Genomic DNA, 22,228 nt, shown 5'->3' with positions numbered 1-22,228 from the left:
GGCCATTGAGATCTGACAGCCCTTCTCCAGCGGAAGGAGTCAGGCTGTCACCTTTACCTGTGACGAGAACAAGGAGCCTGAGAAAGCGTTAAGTGAGGGGCTGCGTGTCGCAGCTGGGGGGAGGCCAGCAGTGTCCGAACCCAGATCTCGTCAGTTCACTGCGGGGACTCTGGCCTGGTTCATCCAGTGTCTCTTGTCTGTCTTTTCTTCTTTCCTGCATTTACAGTAGAGTTTGCTCCTCATTTAACTTGGAAAACAGCGCTGTCGTGAAGTATTGAAACAAGAGCAGTAGGGAGCACCTGGGGGCTCCGTCGGTGAAGCCTCTGCCCTCAGCTCAGGGCATGGTCCCGGGGTCCAGGGATCGAGTCCTGCATCGGGCTCCCCGCTCGTCAGGGAGCCTGCTTCCCCCTCCGCCCACCGCTCCCCCTGCTCGTGCTCTCTCTCCCTCTCTGACAGAGTCGTGGGCTCTGATTACAGCCCTTCGTGCAGCCGCTCACATCCAGGGCGAGCAGTAGGATTACCCCCGGCGAGTTCTGACATGGAGCGCCGCCCCAGGATGACGCGTGTCAGCCTCACGTGCGTGTCCCTGGCAATAGTGGCCTCAAGGCCCCGGGTCTGGCTGGCCCGTTTCTTTAGTCCCGCCCCACCTCCAGGCAGGTAGGGTGCAGGGAGGGCTCATCTGGGGCGAGAAAGCCGTTCTCGGGGAAATTTACCCTAAATCCAGTGACTAGGTGACCCTTTGCACGTGATCTACGATGAATGGGCGAGAGTGACTTCCTTCAGCACACACAGGACATGGCCGTGCTTGGCAGTCTGGCCTGGGTGACAGGTGATGTCCATGGCTCGGTCGTCTAGAGCAGGGACAGGCCCTGAACACGCACAGTGCAGCAGCTGGCTGTATGTCCACACACACAAAGGCCGCCTCGCCGACGATAGTCGCCACAGTTCTGATAATATCGGAAGCAGCGATCCTATCTCCTGGCTCCAGTCCTGGCTCTCGGTCTCCTTCACCTGGAATGTTGTTTTCTGGCTGCCTTTCATGACTTTGTCAACATGGACTTCTAGAATCTTCTCTCAAGCGGTCTTCCTTCCATTGTAGCTTTTCCATGTCTTTAGTTCCCCGTGGCCCTGGCCCTCTGCACACAGACTGAATGTGCCGAGTCTTTCCAGGTGCCATCTGAGGAATTCCCCCTCCGGTCTGGTGCCTCTGCCGTCGGGACAGCATGCCACCGCTCCTCCTTACCACCCTGGCCCTCGGGGTGCTCTGCGGGAAAGCTAGTTTTCCTGTGGCACCGTTAGCCGGTCTCTAAGGTTACTGAGCTGATGCACATTCTTACCTCCTTTCTCTCTGCACTCTTCCTCGTCCTCCGGAAGCCACTGCGGACACGTCCCTGGAGAGCCGGGACCGCCGCGAGCTCCGCCTTCTTGAGCTGCCGCTGCTCCTTTGTCCTCTTCTCCCGCTTGTCCCCTGTCTTCGCACCGCAGAGCACTTTGCAAGCCTGACTAGTCTGTTCGAATTCACACCAGGGTGGTGCTTCAGGGCCGGTGTTGAGAAGCTTTTTCCAGTTCTTCCTGGTAGAGTCGGGTTTGACCCCCAAAACACAGTAAGTGGTTTCTTTCACCATTTCGTGCAGCCTGTGGACAGGCCAGTGTGGGGGCGGGAAGGAGCGTGCGCTGGGTGGTTAGGGCGGCTGCTGCTCCTTTGGCTTCTTACTGAGTGTTCCGGAAAGTTCCACCTGGGTGGCTTATCAGCTCCCACTCCTAAATCTAGGCTGGCAGCTGCCCTTTTAGTTCTGGGCCTTTGTTTTTGCTGTTCTTAACTAGTTTATCACAAATTCTTACTAGCGGTACTCGGTCTAATGCATGTTAAGTAACCTTTTACTGAGGGTTTTCAGGCAGTTCCTCTCCCCCTGAATCTTCGAGCTTGTGCGTTGCTTTTGCTTTCTTCTTGAGCAAGCACTTCTTCTGGTAGCAAGGTGCTGTCTTCAGACAGAAGCCACTTTTCTGGGTCTGTCACTTCCCACCGTCCCGGCTGCCTCTAGTAGCCGCTGCAGCCAGCCTTCCGGCATATTCCGCGCCGACCAGAGCGTGCGTATTCTGCCTGGAACCCGGAGGACGCATGGATGTGTGTCCTCAGCTCCTCTCCTTCCCTCCGCATGTGCCTCCTGGCCTTCCAGTCAGCGTGCTCGCCTCAGGCCGCCTTCCTCTCTGCTGCTGATGACTGCCGCCCCTTCAGGAAGGGCTAGTTCAGCCACAGCCTGAAGAACTCAGCACCACGGCCTGCCTCGGCTGGTAGACCTCTGTTTTCTTGTAGATCAACTCCTCTCTGTCCTCAGTAAACGTGGGATACGCGGTGGGTGCCTCGTACAAATCCTGCCTGATTTCTGTCCGTCTTTCTGCTCCGTTTCCCTGTGCCACCACTCCCAGCCCACGGCAGTGCCGGGCACCGAAGGGCATTCCCTGGATGGGTGGGTGGACGCTCCGAAGGCAGCGAGCTTCCGTACACCAGATGCTAACCTGATGAATGCGGACGCTAACTTGTTCCAGACCGTGTCGCGAATTTAGGTGGAATCAGGATGTAATTTATGTGTCTTTCTTACCAAAGTTAAAATGATTTACTTAATGTGATGATGAGTTTATCATCTTTAAGCCCTTCTAAGTGGGAGACGTCCTGGGGTAATGAGTAGGGTTTGGGATCCGATTTGGATTTGAATTTCGGCTCCTCCATTTATTTTCCAGGGGACTTTGCGATAGGTTAAATTTCCTAAGCCTCTGCTTTCTCATCTGTAAAATAGGGGTGATGGTATCTATTCCATTTAATTGTTGGAATAAGTATGTACTGTAATTAAACTGTAATATAATTAAACTGTAATGTAAACACATAAAGTGTTTAAGACGATGTTGAGATCCTAGTGATCTTCATTGGAAGAGACTTTCCCCTGCTCTGCGAACAGGTGTCTCACATGTTCTCCTCCCTGTTCTTAGGATAATGTTACATCCTGCATTTGTGTTTTAATTTGCACTTTTCAGATACTCATATAAGCAGTTCTACCAAAAGTTTAGAAACATGGAGTTGATTGAAGGGACAGCTGGGGTGTTGGGCCTGGAGCGGAGCAGGGCGAGGGGAAGGGCCTGAGCGCCGGCCATCGCAAGGACAGGGGAAGTGGATATGCTGGCTTTCGCTCCAGAGGAAGCTGTTTCCATGCCATACTTGAAAGGGCTCCCAGTGCTTGCAGCTTACAGGAGAGGGGACTGGTCTCTTGCAGGGGAAGCAGTGCCTCCAGCCCCAGCAGTCTTGGTTGCCTTACGGCCCCTGGCCAAGCCATTCTCCAAGATCCGTCTCTCAGTTTCCTGTGTCCTGGGACACAGCCCTGCAGCGACCTGGGTTTGACTAGAAGGGGACAGCTCCGAGAACCAAACTCAGTCATTCTGAGGAGGCAGGTGCCAAGGGAGGTAGAGCTAGTCTCCGGTCCTGGTGGGTGGCCTTGTCCTGCAGGTGTGGTGTGACGAGGCTAGCAGTGGACAGTCAGTGGTGGGCGCAGTCACCTTCCAGTCTCACCCACAGGAAGCAAGAAGGAAGACGGGTTTTAGGGCTTTGGGCATCAGAGCTTCAAGAGTCTGTGGCCTTTTGGGACGCACAAGAACGGTGTACATGCAGCAGGGTTATCTGAATGGGTTCCAGTGCGTCGGGGAGATGGGGAGCGGGGCGGGGGGCGGCAGCATGGCAGCATGGGGTGAGATGACCTGTCAGGTGTCCCGTCCGAGATCCAGGAGAAGAGCAGCAGTCACAGGGCCTCAGGGGAGGGAGAGGAGGGAGGCACGGGGTCACAGGACCAGGCCCAGGCGCTCAGCTTCCAGAGCTGGGGCAGAAAGCTGGGGGCAGACCGTTAGCCTGCGGATCCTGACGCTCGGTCCCAGTGTGCAGGGCCGAGAGGCCCCAGTGCTGCCGACTCTAGGGCAGCTGTTGGTCTCGCTCTGTGTTGGGGTTGAGGATATAGGAGGGTTTAGGACGGCCCGTATGTGGGAAAGGAGCCAAACCCTGGGAATTAGTGTACCTGCCCTGTTTCTGCCTTCCAATAGAATACCCATTTTTATTCAACTTAGCACTCTCCTTTTGTACAGAGCTTTGTTATGAAAGCCGTGTGTGCCTTTTTTGTGGCCTGCTAGACCTGAGGATAACTCTTCAGGAAGAACAACTGAACCCCCTACCCCATGCCAACCAAGACTAACCCCCAGCAGACACACAGACACATCCACACACCCACGCACTGCCTTTTCCGTGGTGCTGCTGGGGTCTAACACGGTGTGACCTTTCAGTCCCACTGAATCACCGTCCTTCAGCCTGACCTTGAAACCCTACCTCTGGGACCCTGGTTCTCCATGAAGATCTGTTTTTGTGCTTGTGGAGAAAACCTCCGTTTCCTATTGAGGTCTTTTGCTTGCTTCTCCACAGGGAGCTCTGAGCCCTGGTATTGGCCACTCATCTCCCTCCCTTCCCTGTTCTCCTCATCCGGAAGGAATGTAGGCATTCCCGAACAGCTCGATGCTGGTGGGGACAGCTCTGGGTGGGGGCGTGGGCTCTCGCATACCACTCCAGAAGCTCAGAAGAGCTAGGCACTGAGCGTTCTAGAAACCTGAGAGGCCTTCTCTCCTGTCACCGCAGCTAGGGGCAGAGCTTACAGAAACCATTTGCCTGCAGGGGACCTGGGACCTGTCATCGTCTTACCCAGCCACGTTAACTTAGTGGCCGTTTCCCTGCTGCAGTGACTGAAAGATGCTTGGTGTTGCCAGAAGTTAACATTGCTGTGATCTCCTGTAGACTTCTCACGCAGGAAGAAATTGCTCAGAGGCGAGAGCGTGCGAGACAGAGACATGCGGAGAAGCTGGCCGCGACGCAGGGGCAGGCACCCGCAGAGCCCCCCCAGGACGGGAGCGCCCTTGAAACAAGTCCAAAGGGAGAACAACAGAAAGGTACAGCTTTCCGAAATAGGTTTGATGCAGAGTAGTATTTTTGACTTAACTTAGGACACTCATCCTCTTGTTTTTGAGCTTGGCTTTATAAGTGTAGCTTTTGTCGGTTCTTGTCTTTCTTGGTGTTTCTTCCCTGAAACTGGGCCAGATGTATCATATTCACAGTTTCTGCTTCTAGGCGGGTCCTGACTTAGAGAAAGCGTTGCTGGCGCTCATTATCCTTTTGTGTCCGGCAGGTGATGAGCCACAAGTGGAGAGCGCGGCCCTTAGATCACCACCCCAGGACGGAGACGGCCAAGAGTCTTTCATTGCTTTCGCCCGCGTGTTCAGTGGTGTGGCTCGAAGAGGAAAGAGAATTTTTGTCTTGGGGCCCAAGTACAGTCCTGTCGAGTTTTTGCGGCGGGTAAGAATTGGAAGTAAACATCAGTGTATTGTTCCAAAGTCCTTGTATCTTTTCGGATTGGTTGAGATCACCTTATTTTGTCTCTAGATGAGCACATCCAGGCGAATCCATGTGTCTCCTCTTACGTCGCTTTGGTGACACTTGGTAAATCTGTCTCGGCAGCATTTGGAAAATGAAACCAGTATGTTAAACTCAGTGTTCAGGCTTTACTTAGTTAATTGCAAGGCCAGAGAAAAGAACTGGCGCCACAGTTGTCGTGCTGGAGCCAGGGCAGTGGCCGACCTTCAGGAAATACAGAGATCCAAGAGCTGGGTGGCGCAGGCCAAAGGCCTGGGCAGAGAGCAGGTGACAGGCCACAGTTGCATGGCAAGTGGATCCCAGAAATTGATCAGGAAGGTCTGGAAGCAGGTGAACAGCCAGCATTCAAATACACCTGAGCCAGAGAGCAAAAAAAGAAACCACAGCTCCCTCAACATTTTTGGACATAAGCAAGGTGTATCCGTAGTAGTTAAGTTATAAAGGTCGTCGGACGACGGAAGTGCTAGACGTCCAAGGAGTGAGTTAGGACCAGCAAGAAGCGGCGAGGAAGAACTTGGAAGATGTGCTGCATCGGAAGCAGGAGAACACCTGCTCCCCTTCTCACAGGGAAGCCAGAGAAGCTGCTGGACTTGGCAGCAAGTGGCGGGGCGGGGTGGGGGGGGAAGCAGTTGGAGAGGGTCTGCCCTCAACTTGCCTCGAATGCTTATTCTGTCAGTTTGAGGAGTTTAATCCCAGGGATCAGGGTGCTGGGTGGGGCCAAGCCACCCATGCTGGGCTGTGGCACGTTCTGCCTCGGCAGGAGGGAGCGCAGCAGCTGTGTGTGGGGCTGTATCTCACGGGGGCCGAAGGTGCTGTGACAGCACGGATAAGAACCCAGTTGTGAGTTGTTCTAGACGTAGTTTGTTATTTCTCAGTAAGGGTCAGGCAGTGGCGAATTTTTTTCTTTTTTGTTCTTTCCATTGTCAAGGTGAGTAAGAAATTATTAGGTGACGTAGCACGGATTTATGGGGCATTACAGATTCCGTGAGCATTCCACTTTATCTTTACGTGGTGTGTCTTCGCTTTCGTGGGGCTAGAGGTTGAAGTCACTCCGTGTGTGTCCGGTGACTAGCGGTGCAGCCATGAAGTGAACTGACGGTTGCACGTGACTCCACACTCCACTAGTCGGGGCCCATAACATCTCCTTCCAGCTTCCTTTAAAAACAAGCGGAAACCTATCACACACGCCCCAAGACATAAACCGTACTTGGACTCGCGTGTCCATCCGTTAGGTTGCTGCGCATTCCAGACTCCCGCAAATTCAGCCAGCGAGGACGACGCACGTTCTGTCATCTCACGGTTTCTGTGGGTCGGAGTCCAAGCGTGGCTCAGCGGGTCCTGCCTGCTGCCTCGCAAAGCTGCAGCCAGTGTCGCCAGGTGGTGTGCTCTTCTGGAAGCTCCTGTGGGAAAGCGTCTGTGTCCAGGCTTACTGAGGTTGTTGGCAGGAGTCACATCCTGGTGCCTGTAGGCCGAGGGTTCCACGTTCCTGCTGGCTGTCGGCCGCCCTCCAGGCCTGGAAGCTGCCTGCGGCTTCCTGTCCCGTGGACTGCCCAGCTTGGCTGCCCTCCTTCCAGCCCACAAGGCGGGTCCAGGCTGGATGTGTTGGCAAGACAGTCTTGCGTGATGTTACGCGATCATGAGAGTGACATCCCCCCGCCTTTGCCATATGCCATTGATGAGAAGACGCAAGCTCCGGGCCCTCCCACCCAGGAGAGGGGACTGCGTGAGGGCGTGAACAGGAAGCAGGGGTCATGGGGGCCTGCCTTTCATCTGTCTACTCCATCCTTCTGCTTTTCTCTGTAGCGTTACCACTCGCGTGCGCGCTGTGGAAGGACGTACGGTCTTACGCAGCCTCCCCAGAATGTGTTACTGTCGATTTAATTTTTGCCAATGAGATGCGTATGATATGCTCTTTTCAAGAGGTCTTAGTTTACATTTTCTTTATTACTCTTTTAATATGCTCATTGGTCATTCCTGTCTTTTCCTGTGATGATATCTTTGGGTCTTCTGCCTAGTTTTCACTTGTGCTATATACACACATTTTTTAATACTGGTTTTTCGATGTTCTTTGTAGGAGCTGCATACTAATTCCTTGCCACTCTTAAGTTTTGCAAGTTCTCCAGTTTGGGATGTGTCACATTTTCTATTTAGTATCTTTTAATGTGCAGAAGTTCTTGATTTTAATGTGGTTTAATTTATCAGTCTTTTCCATTATGGGTTATGCCTTTTGTATCTTATTTAAGAAAATTAAAATTGGGACTGTACCCAAGGCAACATTTTCGCCTGTGGTTCCTTATAAAGTTTAAAGTTTTGCCTTTCATATTTAAATGTTTAATTCAGTGTTTGTATATGATATGAAGATGGGATCCAATCTTATTTTCCCCATACAAATACCAGTTCCAAAACCGCACAGAGAACATGCTCCTCTCTGCCCACTGCTCAGCCAGCTCAGTCATAAATCAAAGCTTGTACGTGATTCGGGCTGTTTCTGGACAATTAGACTTCATTATTCTGTTTATCACTGTCTCCATTCAGTGCTGACTTCACTTCTAAAGATTTAGATGTTTAAAAGTCCACGTCTTCTAGCTTTTTTTTTTTGGTGAGCACCTTGCTTATTCCTCTTTCCACTTCCATGTAAGTTTTTGGTCAGCTTGTCAGGTTCCGTGAAAAGCTCTCTTGAGATTCTGATTGCTTTCAGTCAGTACGTGTATTTGGCATGAATCAGCATTTGCAGTATAGAATCTGTAAATCGATGAGGCCTATCTTTCTATTTATTTAGGTTATTTTCAGTGTTTTTCATTAAAGTTTTATAATTTTCTCCATTTTAATCACTTTTAGACTTAGTCTAGCTAATATTTTGTTCCTACTCTAAAAGTTACTATTTAAAAACATATTTCGGGTGACACCTGGGTGGCTGAATGGGTTAAAGCCTCTGCCTTTGGCTCGGGTCATGATCCTGGGGTCCTAGGATCGAGCCCCGCATCGGGCTCTCTGCTCGGTGGGGAGCCTGCTTCCCCCTCTCTCTCTCTGCCTGTCTCTCTGCCTACTTGTGATCTCTGTCAAATAAATAAACAAAATCTTTAAAAACAAAACCAAAAAAAAAAACCAACATTTTTTTTCCTCTTGCTGATGCAGACAGTTAACTTTTGTATACTGTCCTTGTGTCTAGCCTCCTTGCTAAACTGTCTTACTAATTCTAAGTTCTGTGTGGTTTAAGTGGTTAATCCTGTTATCTGTGGCTAACTCTGTTTCTCTTTCATCCTTCTCCTTTTTATGTTTCTGGGGTGTCTCTCCAGCTGCCCTGCAGAGCCGCCGCTGAAATGTGGCGTGTGCCTGCAAGGCAAGCATTCTCGTGCGGTTTCCACGTCTTCCCGAGCACAACAGTGTCTCCCTCCTCTGGGTTTTTATGAATGTACTTGCCTCTAGTGCTTTTTGGTCACTCGTTCTGTGATGTTAGTTATGTTTATATGTGCGTTTAACTTCATGTTTTTTGCACTTGGGCCCAGGGGCACCAGAGACAAGTTCAGGGTACTTGCATTTATATGGGGGTTACTGAATGATTCAAGGCAATATCTTGAATGCGTTTCAAGATCTTGAATAATTCTTGACAAAAGTACATAATTTGAGACGGTGTCTCTTAGGAACGAACATGACAGGAGGTGAGCTCATCAGTCGTGTCACTGGCAGCCAGTGTCGACTGTGTCTGTGCTCAGTCTTCTCCTCGTGTCCCCAGCATTTCACAGCTGCTCCTTTGCAGATTATCAGCATGAGCATAGACTAGCTGTTGTGTGGCCATTCCCATGGCATTTTGTATCACATCTGGCCACTCTGCTTAAGTTCTCTTCCTGTGGGACTGAGCACCAGGTCCTGCTCTTGCTGGATGCCCAAAGAGCACTGTAATCTGATGAACACCACTGTGAGTGACAAGAGGAATGACACGTGTGGCGATCACAGTACGGTCACCACTGGAACTGGTGGGTGACCTGGTGCACGTAACTACTGGCAAGGGGCTGGGGGGGTGTGTTTATTGGCAAATTGGGTGGGACAGGTCACAGGTCACAATGGAATTCATATTCCTGAGCCATGAAACTTATGACTCTGTCGAATTCTTGACAGATTTTAAGTATCTGAGAAGTTTCACCACTTCATATTCTGTATCATACCGTTTCAAATTTCCATATTTCAGGTTTACATGAAGTGTGACTGCACCATCTCACCTCTGAGTAGGAGTCACTTAGTTTCTAAGTAATGTCTGCATTTAATGCCCTCTAACTTCTCTTCAACGATGTTTCTTCGCCCAGGTGCCATTGGGCTTCTCCACTCCACTAGAAGACCTTCCCCCGATCCCCCACATGGCGTGCTGCACCCTAGAAAACCTGTATCTGCTGATGGGCAGGGAACTGGAAGACCTAGAGGAGGTCCCTCCAGGAAATGTGCTAGGTAAGGTGGTGCCCTGCCCTGGGTCTCTGTACCTGCCCTCCGGCCGAGAGCTCACCCAGCACGCTGCGTGCACGTAGTGAACTCTTGGAAAGAGATGACTCTGATCTCTGTTATAGTTTTTTTCTCCACCCCCCCGCCCCCCGCGCCCCCCTAGTGTCCTTAGACTTGAACCTACCGCATCTGAGCAGTTAGCGTGTGGATTGGTAACTTGCTGTGAAGTACGGTAGTTCTGTTTCAAAGAGCCCTGCTTAAGTAGTTTGGGAACACTCGACGTGGGGGTTCCATCTGGTTGGGAACAAGAAGGGGGATTCCTGCTCACGTAAAAGTCTAGATGAGTGAGACCCTTCTGGTTCTAAATTATTGGAGACTGTTCTGATGTAAAGGTCTGTTGAACTCCTTTCTTTCTCCCCCGTATTTTTAACCCATTGAATGTTGCTTTGCTGATAGTGACCAACTTACATCTGTAAATACTGTTTGTCAAGCCCATCATGTTCATTGGCTTCTGTTTCTGTGTGCAGAATCCATTTCGTGAGTTTAGAGCAACCTGGAAGTCTCAGACTGAGGACCTTCCCTTGGAGGGTCCCAGGGGCTTGCGCGTGTGTGGGGCACCATGTCCCCTGTACTGCTGGTTTCTGAGTCCTTAGGTGTCTGTCAGCCCTAAAGCTATTTCTTGGGTAATTGCTTGGGCTGGGAATTCTGTCTGTGTTTTCAAGAGATGGTCCAGATTTCTGGGCCAGGACAGCTCATGATTTGTTTGGATTGAACTCGAGTCTAAGAAATTTGCCTCAACATTTTGCCATTCCCTCACAGAGATCCATTCTTTTTTTTTAGAATTCTTTTCCCTTTCTTTTTTCTTTTTGGTGGAGGGCCACGGAGTTAGTAGAATCCTAGCTTTTCATCTGTGTCGCCCATTCTCGTTTATCCCTTTGGAGGATGTGTTGAACGTCGACAGCTGATGGAGCTCTGAGCTGCCGTAGCCAACTTGATCAGGAAGGACGTGCGGGAGAAGGATGGAGAACACTCTGGCTTTGGTTATGACACTACTGTTTTGCTCAGACTCAGTCCATTTTGTGTCTTAAACGTAAAGTGAGGTAGAAGATCTCAAACACCACACTCAAGCGAAAGAGAAGGTGTTTGTAGAATGAGTGGTTTTTGTCCTGTTTCCTCCAACTAAGGCTCGCATCGGCAGTCCTTCCCCGGTAGAGGCTGGGGACTTGGCGAGCAGTGGTTTCTGGATCTCCACGTGCTGTCCAGGGCCGAGGCTGCACGGTTTATAAGGAGGAAAACCATCTGTCTTTCTGTCTTTCATTTGCTGCCCGGGGCAACCCTCCACCTGCCGTCTGCCGCAGGAGACCTCTTGTAAGCTGAAACGCTTCCTCTTGGAGAAAAGAGGTGTGCCTCGTTTCCGTTTACTGCTGTTTGAGAATAATGGTGGGGGGCTTGGTAGGAGCTGGGGTGGTGGTGCCGGTGATGAAATGTTTGTTCACCGAATTTAGCTACGTAGAAATAACACAGACGGACACACTTTGGGACAAAGTAGATGAAGGAAGAAAGCCACATTTATTTTGAGTAAGAGTTAGGGTTGTGCATAGCTGTAGGTAACCAAAAACCGACTGTGGAGTTTTGAATTTCACTCAACAGGAAGCCCGAGGATGGGGCTCCTGGGGCTGCAGGGAGCCTGGTTCCTTCTGTCTGCCTATTTGCAATTCTAGGCCTGCGGCCTTTGCCCTCAGGGGGAGCCACGACAGCTTCTGCGTCTCAAGGAATCACTCCCAGGGTCCTGGCAGGAAGACTTCTCACAGCACTGCTGTTTTCATCTGGGTAGAAATGCCCATTTAGTGATGTTTCTCTCTTGAGATCCTCATTGTTTGGGACTTCTGTCCCATGGTCAGCCCTAGTTGCGGGAGAGACGAGGGACTGAGTGTTTTACTCTTGCCTCCACGGTTAAGGCAAGGGGTCTTGGGTTGTGAGTAACCTTCATAGCCTTTGACTAGCCAGTCCTTGCTGTCAGCGCCCTCATCCCACCCAGCCTGGCCCTGCCTGGGACCCTCCTGGTAGATTCTATGTACCGTGAGGAGGAAAATAGTCACCAGGAGGATTAGGGATGTAACCTTGAAGGGGTGGGAATCCAGCCAGCCGCTTCGATTTGCCTTTGGAATTGAAACTAAAATAATTGTTTTCCTTTTATTAATCCGCATCTAATTGCACACAGGCAGGACTGGAAAACATGAGTACACCAGAGTTCTGGTCCTGGTTTTGCCACCAACTAGTTGTCTGGCCTCCGGCCAGTTGTATAACCTTTCTGGACTTCAGTTTCCCCCAATGATTGGGACTAGAGCAGTGACTGCTAACATTTCTTATGGTAAAAATAGAGCAGCCACTTTAACTTTTTTTCTAGTGACTGTTTGTGGGTTCCCAGGGCTGCTTTTGTTATATTTATCACATACTGTTAGATTTGTCATACATTCTAAATGTTAAGGACGAAGTATTCAATACCATTACATGGAGGATATTTTACTGCTGTAGCTAGGAAATGTACACAAAATTCTATTCTGTACATTTCCTTGGTAAGACAGGAACAGCATTGGAGTTTCAAGTTGCCACTGTCTTATTGGAGGTGGACATTTCAGTGAGGACAGAGCGAAGTAAAAATTCTTAGTGCTTGTGTCATGGAGACTGCCCATGGGTTATGTCAGTTTATCACTGGTGGAAAAAAGTCCTAAACTTGAGTATCTCTCAGGTCCCTTCCAGCTTTAATTTCTCAGGCGTGTGCTTCTTTGAGAAAAAAAAAAGTTATTTCAAGCAATGAGGCTTTTTCCCTTCCTAGTGTCCACTGAGGAGAACAGTGGGTTTCCGGAACGGTTACTCAGTTGGGTCGATAACCCATTTATACGGCTCCAGTGGGAAGGTCCTAAACGTCATTACCAGTGCTGGAGTCAGAGCGACACTTTCAGGTAAATCCCACTTGTCCATTGATTAAAAAACGGGAGCACATGGCGCCGGGCCGCAGTTTCCCGAGCGGGCCGTTAGTAAGGACTTTCTGAGGCTACGAGTGGGTTTCAGGCAGCACAGATGAGCGGGCCAAGGCTCCTGGCCTGCCGAGTGCTGGGAGGCACACGGCCCAGGAGAAAGCTCACTCCCGGCCAGGGCACCGGCTGGGACCGCCGCCCCCAGGCTCCCCCGGGAGCCAACCGAGAGCGGGTGTGCAGCACAGGAGGGTTTTGTCTGTTTTCTGGTTTGCGTTCTTGGGGAGATGGGGAGTTTGAGAAAAGTAGGACGGCGGCTGAGTCCAGTTGACCTGATGTGCGCGTTCCCGGTTGATGTACACGTTCATGTTGTCGTTGCTGCCTCCCAAAGCACCGAAGCCCAAAGACAGTGTGAGGGTTTCCCACATCTGCGGTTTGGGCGCGACGTGGTGGGACACCTAGTCTCCGTGCCCCGGGGTGTCCGCTTGGGAGTGCTGGGCCTGGGTGCTGGAGTTCGAGGAGGCCGCTGCTGGCCAGCTGGGGCCTTGCCTGGCGGTGGGACTGGGGCCCGCACACGTGGCCTTCCCCTCAGGCGGTGCTGGGATCTGCGGGTGAGCCTCCGGGAGGACAAGCCTGGAGAAGCGGTGTCCTCTCTACGACCTGGCTTCCCCCGGCTTCGAGCTCATTCGTAGCAGAAGCGAGTCACCGCGACCGGCCGGTACTCGGAGGGAGGAGACGGACTCCACCTTCTGATGGCAGACGTGTCAAAGAGTTTGTGAACATGTTTTAAAATGACCACACCATGAACCATAGATAATTTCTTGTTTTCTTTTCGACTTCAGCAGGCCCGTAACAGGACGCATATTACAAATTAAGGCATAGCAAAGTTTATAGTGATCAGGGCAAGCCTATAAATCCCGTCTATTTTGCTCTTATTAACTTAGAGAAAAGGTTGTAATTCCTGTTTAATAAGGATATAATAGAGAATGCTATGACGGATACCCATGTGCTTTTCATCAGAGATGGTGCTGAGTCGGATTGATCAAATGCAGATGAAACTTTCTGTTGGAGAAGGAAATGAAAACTTCTGTGGCATTTTTTTAACAAGTCGGAGCATATGTAGTCAGAGTCTGAAGGAAAGTTCCTTACTGGCACTTGGAAGACGCCGATTTCGCATTTGAACTCCGTTATAACTCACTCGGAGAACTGACGTTGACCGATAAGTGTGGAGTAGAGTTTGTGGTCTGGAAATAGTTGATTTAAAGTTTAAAATCACTTAATTCCAACCTGATGTTTAAAAAACTTGGATAGATGGGACCAGAGAGACCTCCCCTTGTTTAACACACAATAGCCCTTTGTTCAGTCCATACCAGGGACGTCTCTAAAAATAAATGTTTGCTACAGGCTCCTATTAAAATGTGAGGGGAAATTGAATTAGGATTCCAAATCTCTAGCCATTTCTTATGCACTTTCAGAACTCTTCCATATGGTTAAGTCTTCAACATTTCAGGGGCATATTCTGAGGGGAAACATGATATTCCTCTTTTCACGACAAGAGGAAAATAACATTAATTAGCTTTTTTCTGAGCTGGTTCTGCCACGGTGGATTACTGGATGATGGGAAGTCAGTGGAGATTGAATGAAAGGTGTGTGTGTGTGTGTCCGTCCGCCTGTCCGTCTGTCCTTCGTCGTGTGGGGTACTTGAGGAACCAGAGCCTTTGGCATTATACGCAAAATTGATTTTGTTGTTTCCAAGGAAATCACAACAGTCTGTGACTCTTAAGTCTTTGTGGTACTCTTTGTAATACACTGAATTCACTTACTAGTGAATTTCTTTTAAATACACCTTTTTATCAACATTTTCACTTGGAATCTGTTTTAATCAGTAAATAATAAGTAGCCTTACTGGTCACTTCTAGGATTAATTTTCAGCTGGTTTTAATAGTTTTTCTTTTACAGATGATAGTGATCTTATTGTGCCCTTATAATGTGTCCTGTTTCTTATTTTTAAATCGCCTCCAGAAATACGAGTGGTGCTCAGTACAGCTGTTCTGTTCTGTCTGGTTTCTTCCTAACTTTAATGAAAACACTCGTTTTAGTTTTGAGCTTGCCGATGCTTTTGGTTCATTTCTCTGATGTGTCATGCTAGAAAGTATGCTTTTTTTAAAACCAGGAATAGATATTAAATTTCACTGATGTGTTCCCAGTATCTGAAGACAGAGTTATAGAGCTTTTCTGCTTGCTGTAATTGATGTCATGGATTGCATTTAATTATTTCCTGATTGTTCAGTTGTCCTTCCATTCCTAGAAGGGAAAAAAAAAGCAGACGAGCACTCGATCATTGCACATTCTCACAGTATACCCTTTGGTTCTGTTTACTAGCATTTTGTCCAGAATTTTCTTGGCTACTGAGTAAGTTTGGCCTTTATTTTCTTGGTATTTCCAAAATGGGAAGCGTCCTCTCTTCAACCCTCTGGAGCCGTGCTGTGTGATGGTAGCCACTGTGTATCTACACAGGCTGGTACCAAACAGCATTAAACGTTGACTCCCTCAGACGCGCTTGTCACATTTCAAGTGTTTGGTAACCACGTGTCCCTCGTGGCTGCCATATTGGACAGGGCTGTTCTAGGGGAATTTCTATCGACTGTGGTAATTATCTTCTCTTTGAAAGTTTGGAAACCGTTCACTCGCAAGATCGTCTGGGCTAGCTATATAAGATGTTTGATTGTTTTGATCTGGTTTATTATCTTTCTCATGACCAAGTCTCACTCTGTGTTTTCTTGCTCTGTTTCTTTATTATTAAAGTTTGTCTGTTTTATTTTGGTGTTATAGCTCTTCTCTATGAATACTAAGTGGTACATTTTAAGGCCTCTTTAAAAGATAATGTTCAGTATCGTGTAGGCCATACTATAAGTGCATTTGAGAAAAGCAGATAGGCTCAGTAAGAGTTACCTCTTATCATAGGGGTGACCACAGTCTCTTTATACGCACATGTGAGCACACTGTTCCTTAAAATTGTGGTAAAAAAATATAATAATGTAAAATTTGCCATCTTAACCATGTTTAAGTGTATACCTGAATAGTATATATTTAATACAAAAATAATCATGTTTTCTAACCTGTATATATTTCTCCTAGAGATGATCTCTTCTCATATTTAGAGCTTTTTGTTTCAGTGCATTTGCTCTAACTGCCAGGATGGTATTAAATGGCGGTGCAGCTGTGGGGTCTCGTTCCCGACGTGGGAGCCGTTCTTACAGACGGCGTACTGGGTTACACAGCAGATCTGATCCGCATGGTCTTTATAACGACATAGTGACTGTAATGACTGTTTCTGCTTGCTGGATTCGTTTTCTAAACGCAGATAGATGTTGACTTTTATGAAATGGTCTTTCCTGTACCTTTCAGGCAACAGATGTTTTTTTCTTTTTTGAGCCATTTTATGCCTTGAATCTCAGTAACACGTTTCTTAATATCCATGAGTCACATACATATTCCTGGACTAGGCTAATAGTGAATGTACTTCAGTATGTTAATAGAGCAGTGAATTGAATTTGTTGGTGTTTTCTTCATGTAAAATGTTTATCGGTTTGGCTGATCTGCATCTTTTATATACATGTTTATTTTGTACTCGGGGAGTATAGGCAAGAGCATTGTGCTGGCTACTTGAAACGAACAACAAATGAGGGACAGTTTTCACTGTTTTTTATTTTATGGGACAATTTAAATGGCACAAGAATATTTTGCTGCTTAAGCAGTTTGATGTTAACACCTGTGCAACTGACTCTACCTGGTTGGTCGTCAAGGTTGTGGTTTGATAGTTTTATCAACTGTGATTCTCCCTTTCAGGTTTTCTGTGTTTGTTTTGTTTTGTTCTACTGTCCCTACATTGATTGTGGTACTTCATGCTCTCATAGGGAATCACGTATTTCAGATTAGTTATTTAGTTTATTTGCATGGATACAGGTATCGATATTGGTTATAATAATGACACGAGAAAGGAGCAGCTGTTGGTGTTTCCCGTGGGCTGGGAGCTGCTGCGGATTCGGGGGCAAGGATCTGATCTCATCCGGCAGGGAGGAGACGGATCCATTTTACAGCTGGGGAACTGAGGCTTGTGAAGGTTGCAACCATCTGTGGAGCAGGCTGGGAGGTTTGTGGCCCTCTGTATCTGTGTTCTTTCACCTTCTGTTTCTACGTTAATTGGGTTTTGTTTTGTTTTGTTTTCCCTTTTCTCTTGTTAAGTCTTACTTGGTGGTAGTTTGTTACATGGCATTTTTACTTCTGTCCTTAATTGATTCCTCACCTATAATATATTGATTTAGTGCCCTTAGGAGACCTTCCGTCCTGTGTATCAGATATTGTTTTATTTCATTTATTTTTTTAGAAGAATTGGTTCACTTTTTTTCCTCTTCTTCTAATGAATGTGTTTATGGCCTGAATCTTCATATAGCCTTGTCTGGATTTCTTTAGAGTTTTATACATTGTTTTCTTTATCATTAGTTTTTCTGGGTACCTCCCAGCCGGTGGACCACAGCCGCACGCTACAAATGCGGGGAGCCGTGGTTGCCTTCAGCCTTGCCAGCGCCGGCTGGGCTCCAGGGTGGCTGGAGTCCCCTGCCCAGGGCCTCACATGGAATGGTTAGCCTGTGCTTTGGCAAAATGCTTATTGCACAAGTTAAGTTAGTGTGTCTGTTCGTCCTTTCTTCACAGACTGAAGTAACCGTTGTAACTATGTAATTTCTTTTGAAAATTATTACATGTTTGTAACCAAAGAATTGTCTGTTAATAAGCTCATGGCCTCTCTAGACATTATTCAAGAACAAAGGATTATTTGATGGGGATTTTCTTCCCCCGCATCTCGGAATAGGACTTTTCCTTTCTTTCTGTTAAGGGGCACTGACAAGGTAGAGGGCAGATTTGACCTCTCTTCTTGGTATTTTTACTGCATGGCAATGGGAGGTCCTTTGACTTTTGTAAATGGTTTAATGAAGGTTGGGAAGATGTCCTTGATGATTGATACAATAGTCTTCTTGTTGACAAGGTGAAATTTGACTTTTTTCCAGTAGACAATCAGCTGATTTTCAAAAGGCCTGAAAAAAGTGCTCTCTTAGACCCCTAAACTGAACACGTGACCCCACCATGCAGCAGCTCCGCTTGCAGGTGTGCACGTCAGAGACGCTTCGGGTGTGGTCTGAAGGCAATGGGTACGAGAATGTTCGTAACCGCGCTGGTGCTGAGAGCCGGAAGAACAGCTGGTAACTGCCTAAATATCCATGGGCAGCAGAATGGATGGTTAAGTTACGGTGCAGCCGTGCTCAGGAGGAATGTTACAGCCGAGCGAGAGTGAAGGGCTTCACACCACCAGCCATCGGCTGGGGTTGGGCTCGCAAATGCAGTGGATTTAGAGTTGGCAAGCATTTTATAGAGGTTGAAAACACGTAAATACCATGTGTCATTGAGGGACGGATGCGTGTGTGATGCGTAAAGCTGGGAAAGGTAGACCGCGAGTCCAAGGTAGTAGCTCTCTGGAGAGGGGACTCGGGTGAGGAGGAGGGTCCACTGATCTGCGGAATGTCTCCTTTCTACAGATGCCTGGTGGGCCCTCCAGTGTCTCTTCTATTTTTCTTTTTAAGTTTTTTATATCTTGAATGTTGTCTCATGTATTTTTTAAGTTCAGAGGAGAGATGGTGTTAATCTCTCTCCTTGACGTCCTCGGTGCTGTCTTTACAGAACTTGTCCCCAAGGACCGAGTTGGGAGGGGGGACGTGTATGGGTTGGGGCTGGGATACTCTGGGTTACATTCCCGCTGAGCAGTTTTTGGCTTTGCGGCCTTAGGTGGGGGTGCTTAACCTCTCTGCTCCTTAGTTCCGTCTTGTAGATGAGGATAGCAGAAGGCGGTGGCCTTTATTTTGTTTCTAAAAATATTGAAGGGCAGAATGTTAATTAAGTAATGAGGTAATTACCATTGATTTCCACGGGAAATATCATTAATTGACTGGCAAAAGTCACACATATAAAGAAAATAAATCCTGAGTGAAACCCTTAATTACGAAGATTAAAGAACACTTTTCTCATCTAACATGTCATTTATTTAAGTGAAGTTCTTTTTATCTAATGAAAAAAAACCCGAGCAGGCCACCGTCAGCATTTCAGTCCGCCCCTTGTTGTAGCAAAGCGCACCTGAGAAACGTCTTCCCGCGGGATACGTAGGAGAGAAGGCAGGTGCCCTGGCCGTGACCGAAACTGCTTCGACTCGTCCTTACTCCCAGTTACTGAGTGACAAAGGATGGACACTTGGGTTAGCTTCCCCAGGAGAAAGCTCCGGGTAGCAGAGATGGTCGGGAGTTAGTCTCGCAGAGAAGCAAGGCGGAAGGGGCGACCCGGTGAAGCCCGAGCATGGGCAGCACTGATGTTGGAGCTCCGCTCCAGACTTTGAGTCGGAGCCTGACTCCAGGCGTAGGCACGTAGAGAAGGAGCGGCCGCCTGGCCCAGCTCTGGCCTGCCGGCCACTGCTGCCCGCAGGAGCCGTTTGAAGCCCCGTTCCCGGGTCCTGAGCTTAGGTGCTCCCCCCGCAGGCAGGACCCCATGGCCTCCTGGCCTAGGGAGCTGTCTGCCCCTCCTTGTTATTTGTACGGTATTCTCAGAAGTGAGATTGGGGAGACCTCGGCTCTGCTGACACTTGCCCATCTTTCTTCTCCATTCATCGTCCTGTTCTCTGCCAGGTCCTCTGTACACTTTCTCACCGTGTGCTTTGGATGTTTCATGTTCTGTAAATCCCATGCGCTCGTTTAAGCTCTTCTAGGGTGGGGACTAGGTTACCTGTAAACTACGTACTCGGGCTTTTTCCCCAGACGCGCAGCTCTTGTGCCAGCGCCGTTTAGGAAGTAAGCCTCACCCACCCCTGAGTTTTGCTCCCGCTTCTGTTGTTAAATTTCCACCGATGCTGTCGTCTGTTACTGGGTTCTGTTTTCTGTTCTGATGGATTTGCCAGTCTATATTGTTTGGTTTTGATGGTTTCAACGATTCATTTGTTAATCTCATTTTATCACTATTTCAGTAGGTTTTTAGCTGTTCTTGGACATTTATTCTTCCATGTGAACTTGAGATCATCTTAGCTCATTCCAGTACATTAAATATCTATATGAAGATACTGTATTTACGAAAGTGAATCATGGGGGCACCTGGGTGGCTCAGTCAGTTAAACATCTGCCTTCAGCTCAGATCATGATCCCAGGGTTTTGGGATCGAGCTCCACATGGGGCTCCCTGCTCAGCAGAGAGTCTGCTTGTCCCTCTACCTCTGCCTCTGCACTCTCTCTCAAATAAATAAAATCTTAAAAAAAAAAAAATGAATCATGATCATCATCTTTTACTATGAAGCTTATAATACAGAAAAACTAGGTAAATGATCATTCTAGGTACTACCCGTGTAATGTGTTTTCTTCCAGATTTCTGTCTGTAAACACACATCCACATGTACACCTGCTTCTATAAAAGGAACTCTTTATTGTGTGAAGTTATAAGTTCATTTGGGAAGAACTGACATCTTTATCCTCTTGAGCCTTTTTTGCCAATACAGAGCTGAGGAAGGGCCGTGATTTGTACCCAGCTCTGCATTGTATCCATCTCCCAACTTTATTACCAAATCATGTGAACAATTAAAATCATTCCGGTACTGGTCTCTTTGGGGAAGAAGCCCTTTCCCCTTTCACATGGCGTCTTGTGTTGCGGGCCCCAGACCTACCTCTCTCACACTGAGCCAGTCGACAGTTGCCAGAATTACTACTTCTGCCCCAGGGTCTTACCTGAAACAGAGACTTCTGGGTATTGGTGAGGTCCGGGATCTCATGTTTAATTCCTGCAGAGAGCAGTTTCTCTCTTAGTGGCACAAGTTAATTCTGGTATGCCTGGGTGACTTATACTCTAGTTCTACTTTTCAAAGTTTGGATTTGGTTTGCCCATGCATTGGATGAGACCTTTTTCTGTGTTGCCATCGATTTTCTATACTTTTTACCTTTCTTTAGACATTTCACTTGAGATTTGGGGTGGAGCGATTTGGGAAACGGGGAAGGGATACCAGTGTTTCTGAAGAGCCTTTCTATCTCAGGATCCAAAGTCTATTTAAAGAAAAATAAAATACTTTTTTTTTTAATATGTAGTGAACTGTTTGCTCTGAAAAGACAAACCTTAGCTTACTTTCATAGACTAATCATTCTCTCGCATTCAGGCATTTCGTATTTGCTATACATTCGACTCTGTACTAGGTTGGATTTTTCATGCTGGGTGCTTACATTTAATCTTCCGGGTTATTTATAGACCTTTCACAGTTTTGCTCCCAGACTAACCTAGCCCTGGGTTTGTTGGTTGAGATCACTGGCAAGTTGGCCACGCCCATGGACCTGAATCTGTGAATCTGTATCTGAATAAAATAAGGTTGTGTCACGTGATGTCTTACGGCCTTTGTCTCTTAGCTGCTTTTCCAAGAACCTCCCCACTGTCCTAGACCTGGTTTCCGTCTGTTTCCGTTGCTTAGCTGGGCTCCGCATCCTCCTTGCCTTCCTCTCTCTCTCTCTGTGGATTGCTCTAGCTGACGCTCAGAAATCCAGAGGTGCAGGTACCATTCGGCGTCACATTAGGAGCCGCCCCTCCCCCCAGCCCCCAGAGCTCTTCTCATAACCAGGAGCTTTAAAAAAGCAGCCTTCATCCTGATCGGACGCACAGGACCGTGCCCCAAGAGAGGTCTGGAATGCCTGGCTCGGACTTGAGCCAAGTCAGAAGCGTTGGCACCTTCTCTGATCCTTATTTACACCAGCCTTGATTTCTGGGCTGAGGCTGAGCGGCTACGCCTGCTCTCTGAAGCCACGCAGCCCAGCCGGGGGAAAGGCAGCTGGTTGGTCCTGCTCTAGCAGGGGCCGCAGCTGCGCACAAGAGGGCAGCCTTTTCCACGGATTTCCATCCTGTCTGAGGCCAGACAAACAAAGGAGGGTGTCTGTGAGCGCTGGCCAGAGCCCACGTGGGGAACTTGTAACTGCTGACTGTGTCTATAAAGAGTGTCAGGCAGTCGGATGAAGGGGGTGTGTGTGTGTGTGTGTGTGTGGAGTGGGACCGAAGTGTGTGTCCATGTGGGGCCCGAAACCGTGTGCTGTTGCCCAGCCCAGGCTCCTGCATGTGGTGGGCAGGCCTGTCTTATCACTGGAGGGTTAGAGATGTTGGAGTCCTTTGGACAGAGCAGTTGCTCATGGGTGCGGATTTGCTGTTGGAGCCTGAGGACCACCTTCGTAGCTGTCCCTGAAACTGACTGTGGTGCCGGCTCTCTGCCACTGTCTTCCTGTCTTCTCTTGCCCCTCCCACCTCTCTTCCGGCTGCTA

At 48.4% G+C, this 22,228-nt stretch overlaps 1 protein-coding gene across 1 annotated transcript in view; it reads left to right on the top strand.

Moving 5' to 3' along the window:
• The window catches only part of EFL1 (elongation factor like GTPase 1), a 115,483-nt gene that overhangs the window by 36,056 nt on the left and 57,199 nt on the right, over positions 1-22,228 (top strand). Inside the window, exons 13-15 of the mRNA XM_032341953.1 lie at positions 4,820-4,971; positions 5,208-5,374; positions 9,754-9,892. Of these exons, the coding sequence (XP_032197844.1) occupies positions 4,820-4,971; positions 5,208-5,374; positions 9,754-9,892 (458 nt within the window). The remainder of the gene's footprint in view (positions 1-4,819; positions 4,972-5,207; positions 5,375-9,753; positions 9,893-22,228) is intronic.

Source organism: Mustela erminea, chromosome 5, assembly GCF_009829155.1.
Source record: "Mustela erminea isolate mMusErm1 chromosome 5, mMusErm1.Pri, whole genome shotgun sequence".
NCBI lineage: Eukaryota > Metazoa > Chordata > Mammalia > Carnivora > Mustelidae > Mustela > Mustela erminea.
This window is presented reverse-complemented; position numbering and strand designations above follow the sequence as displayed.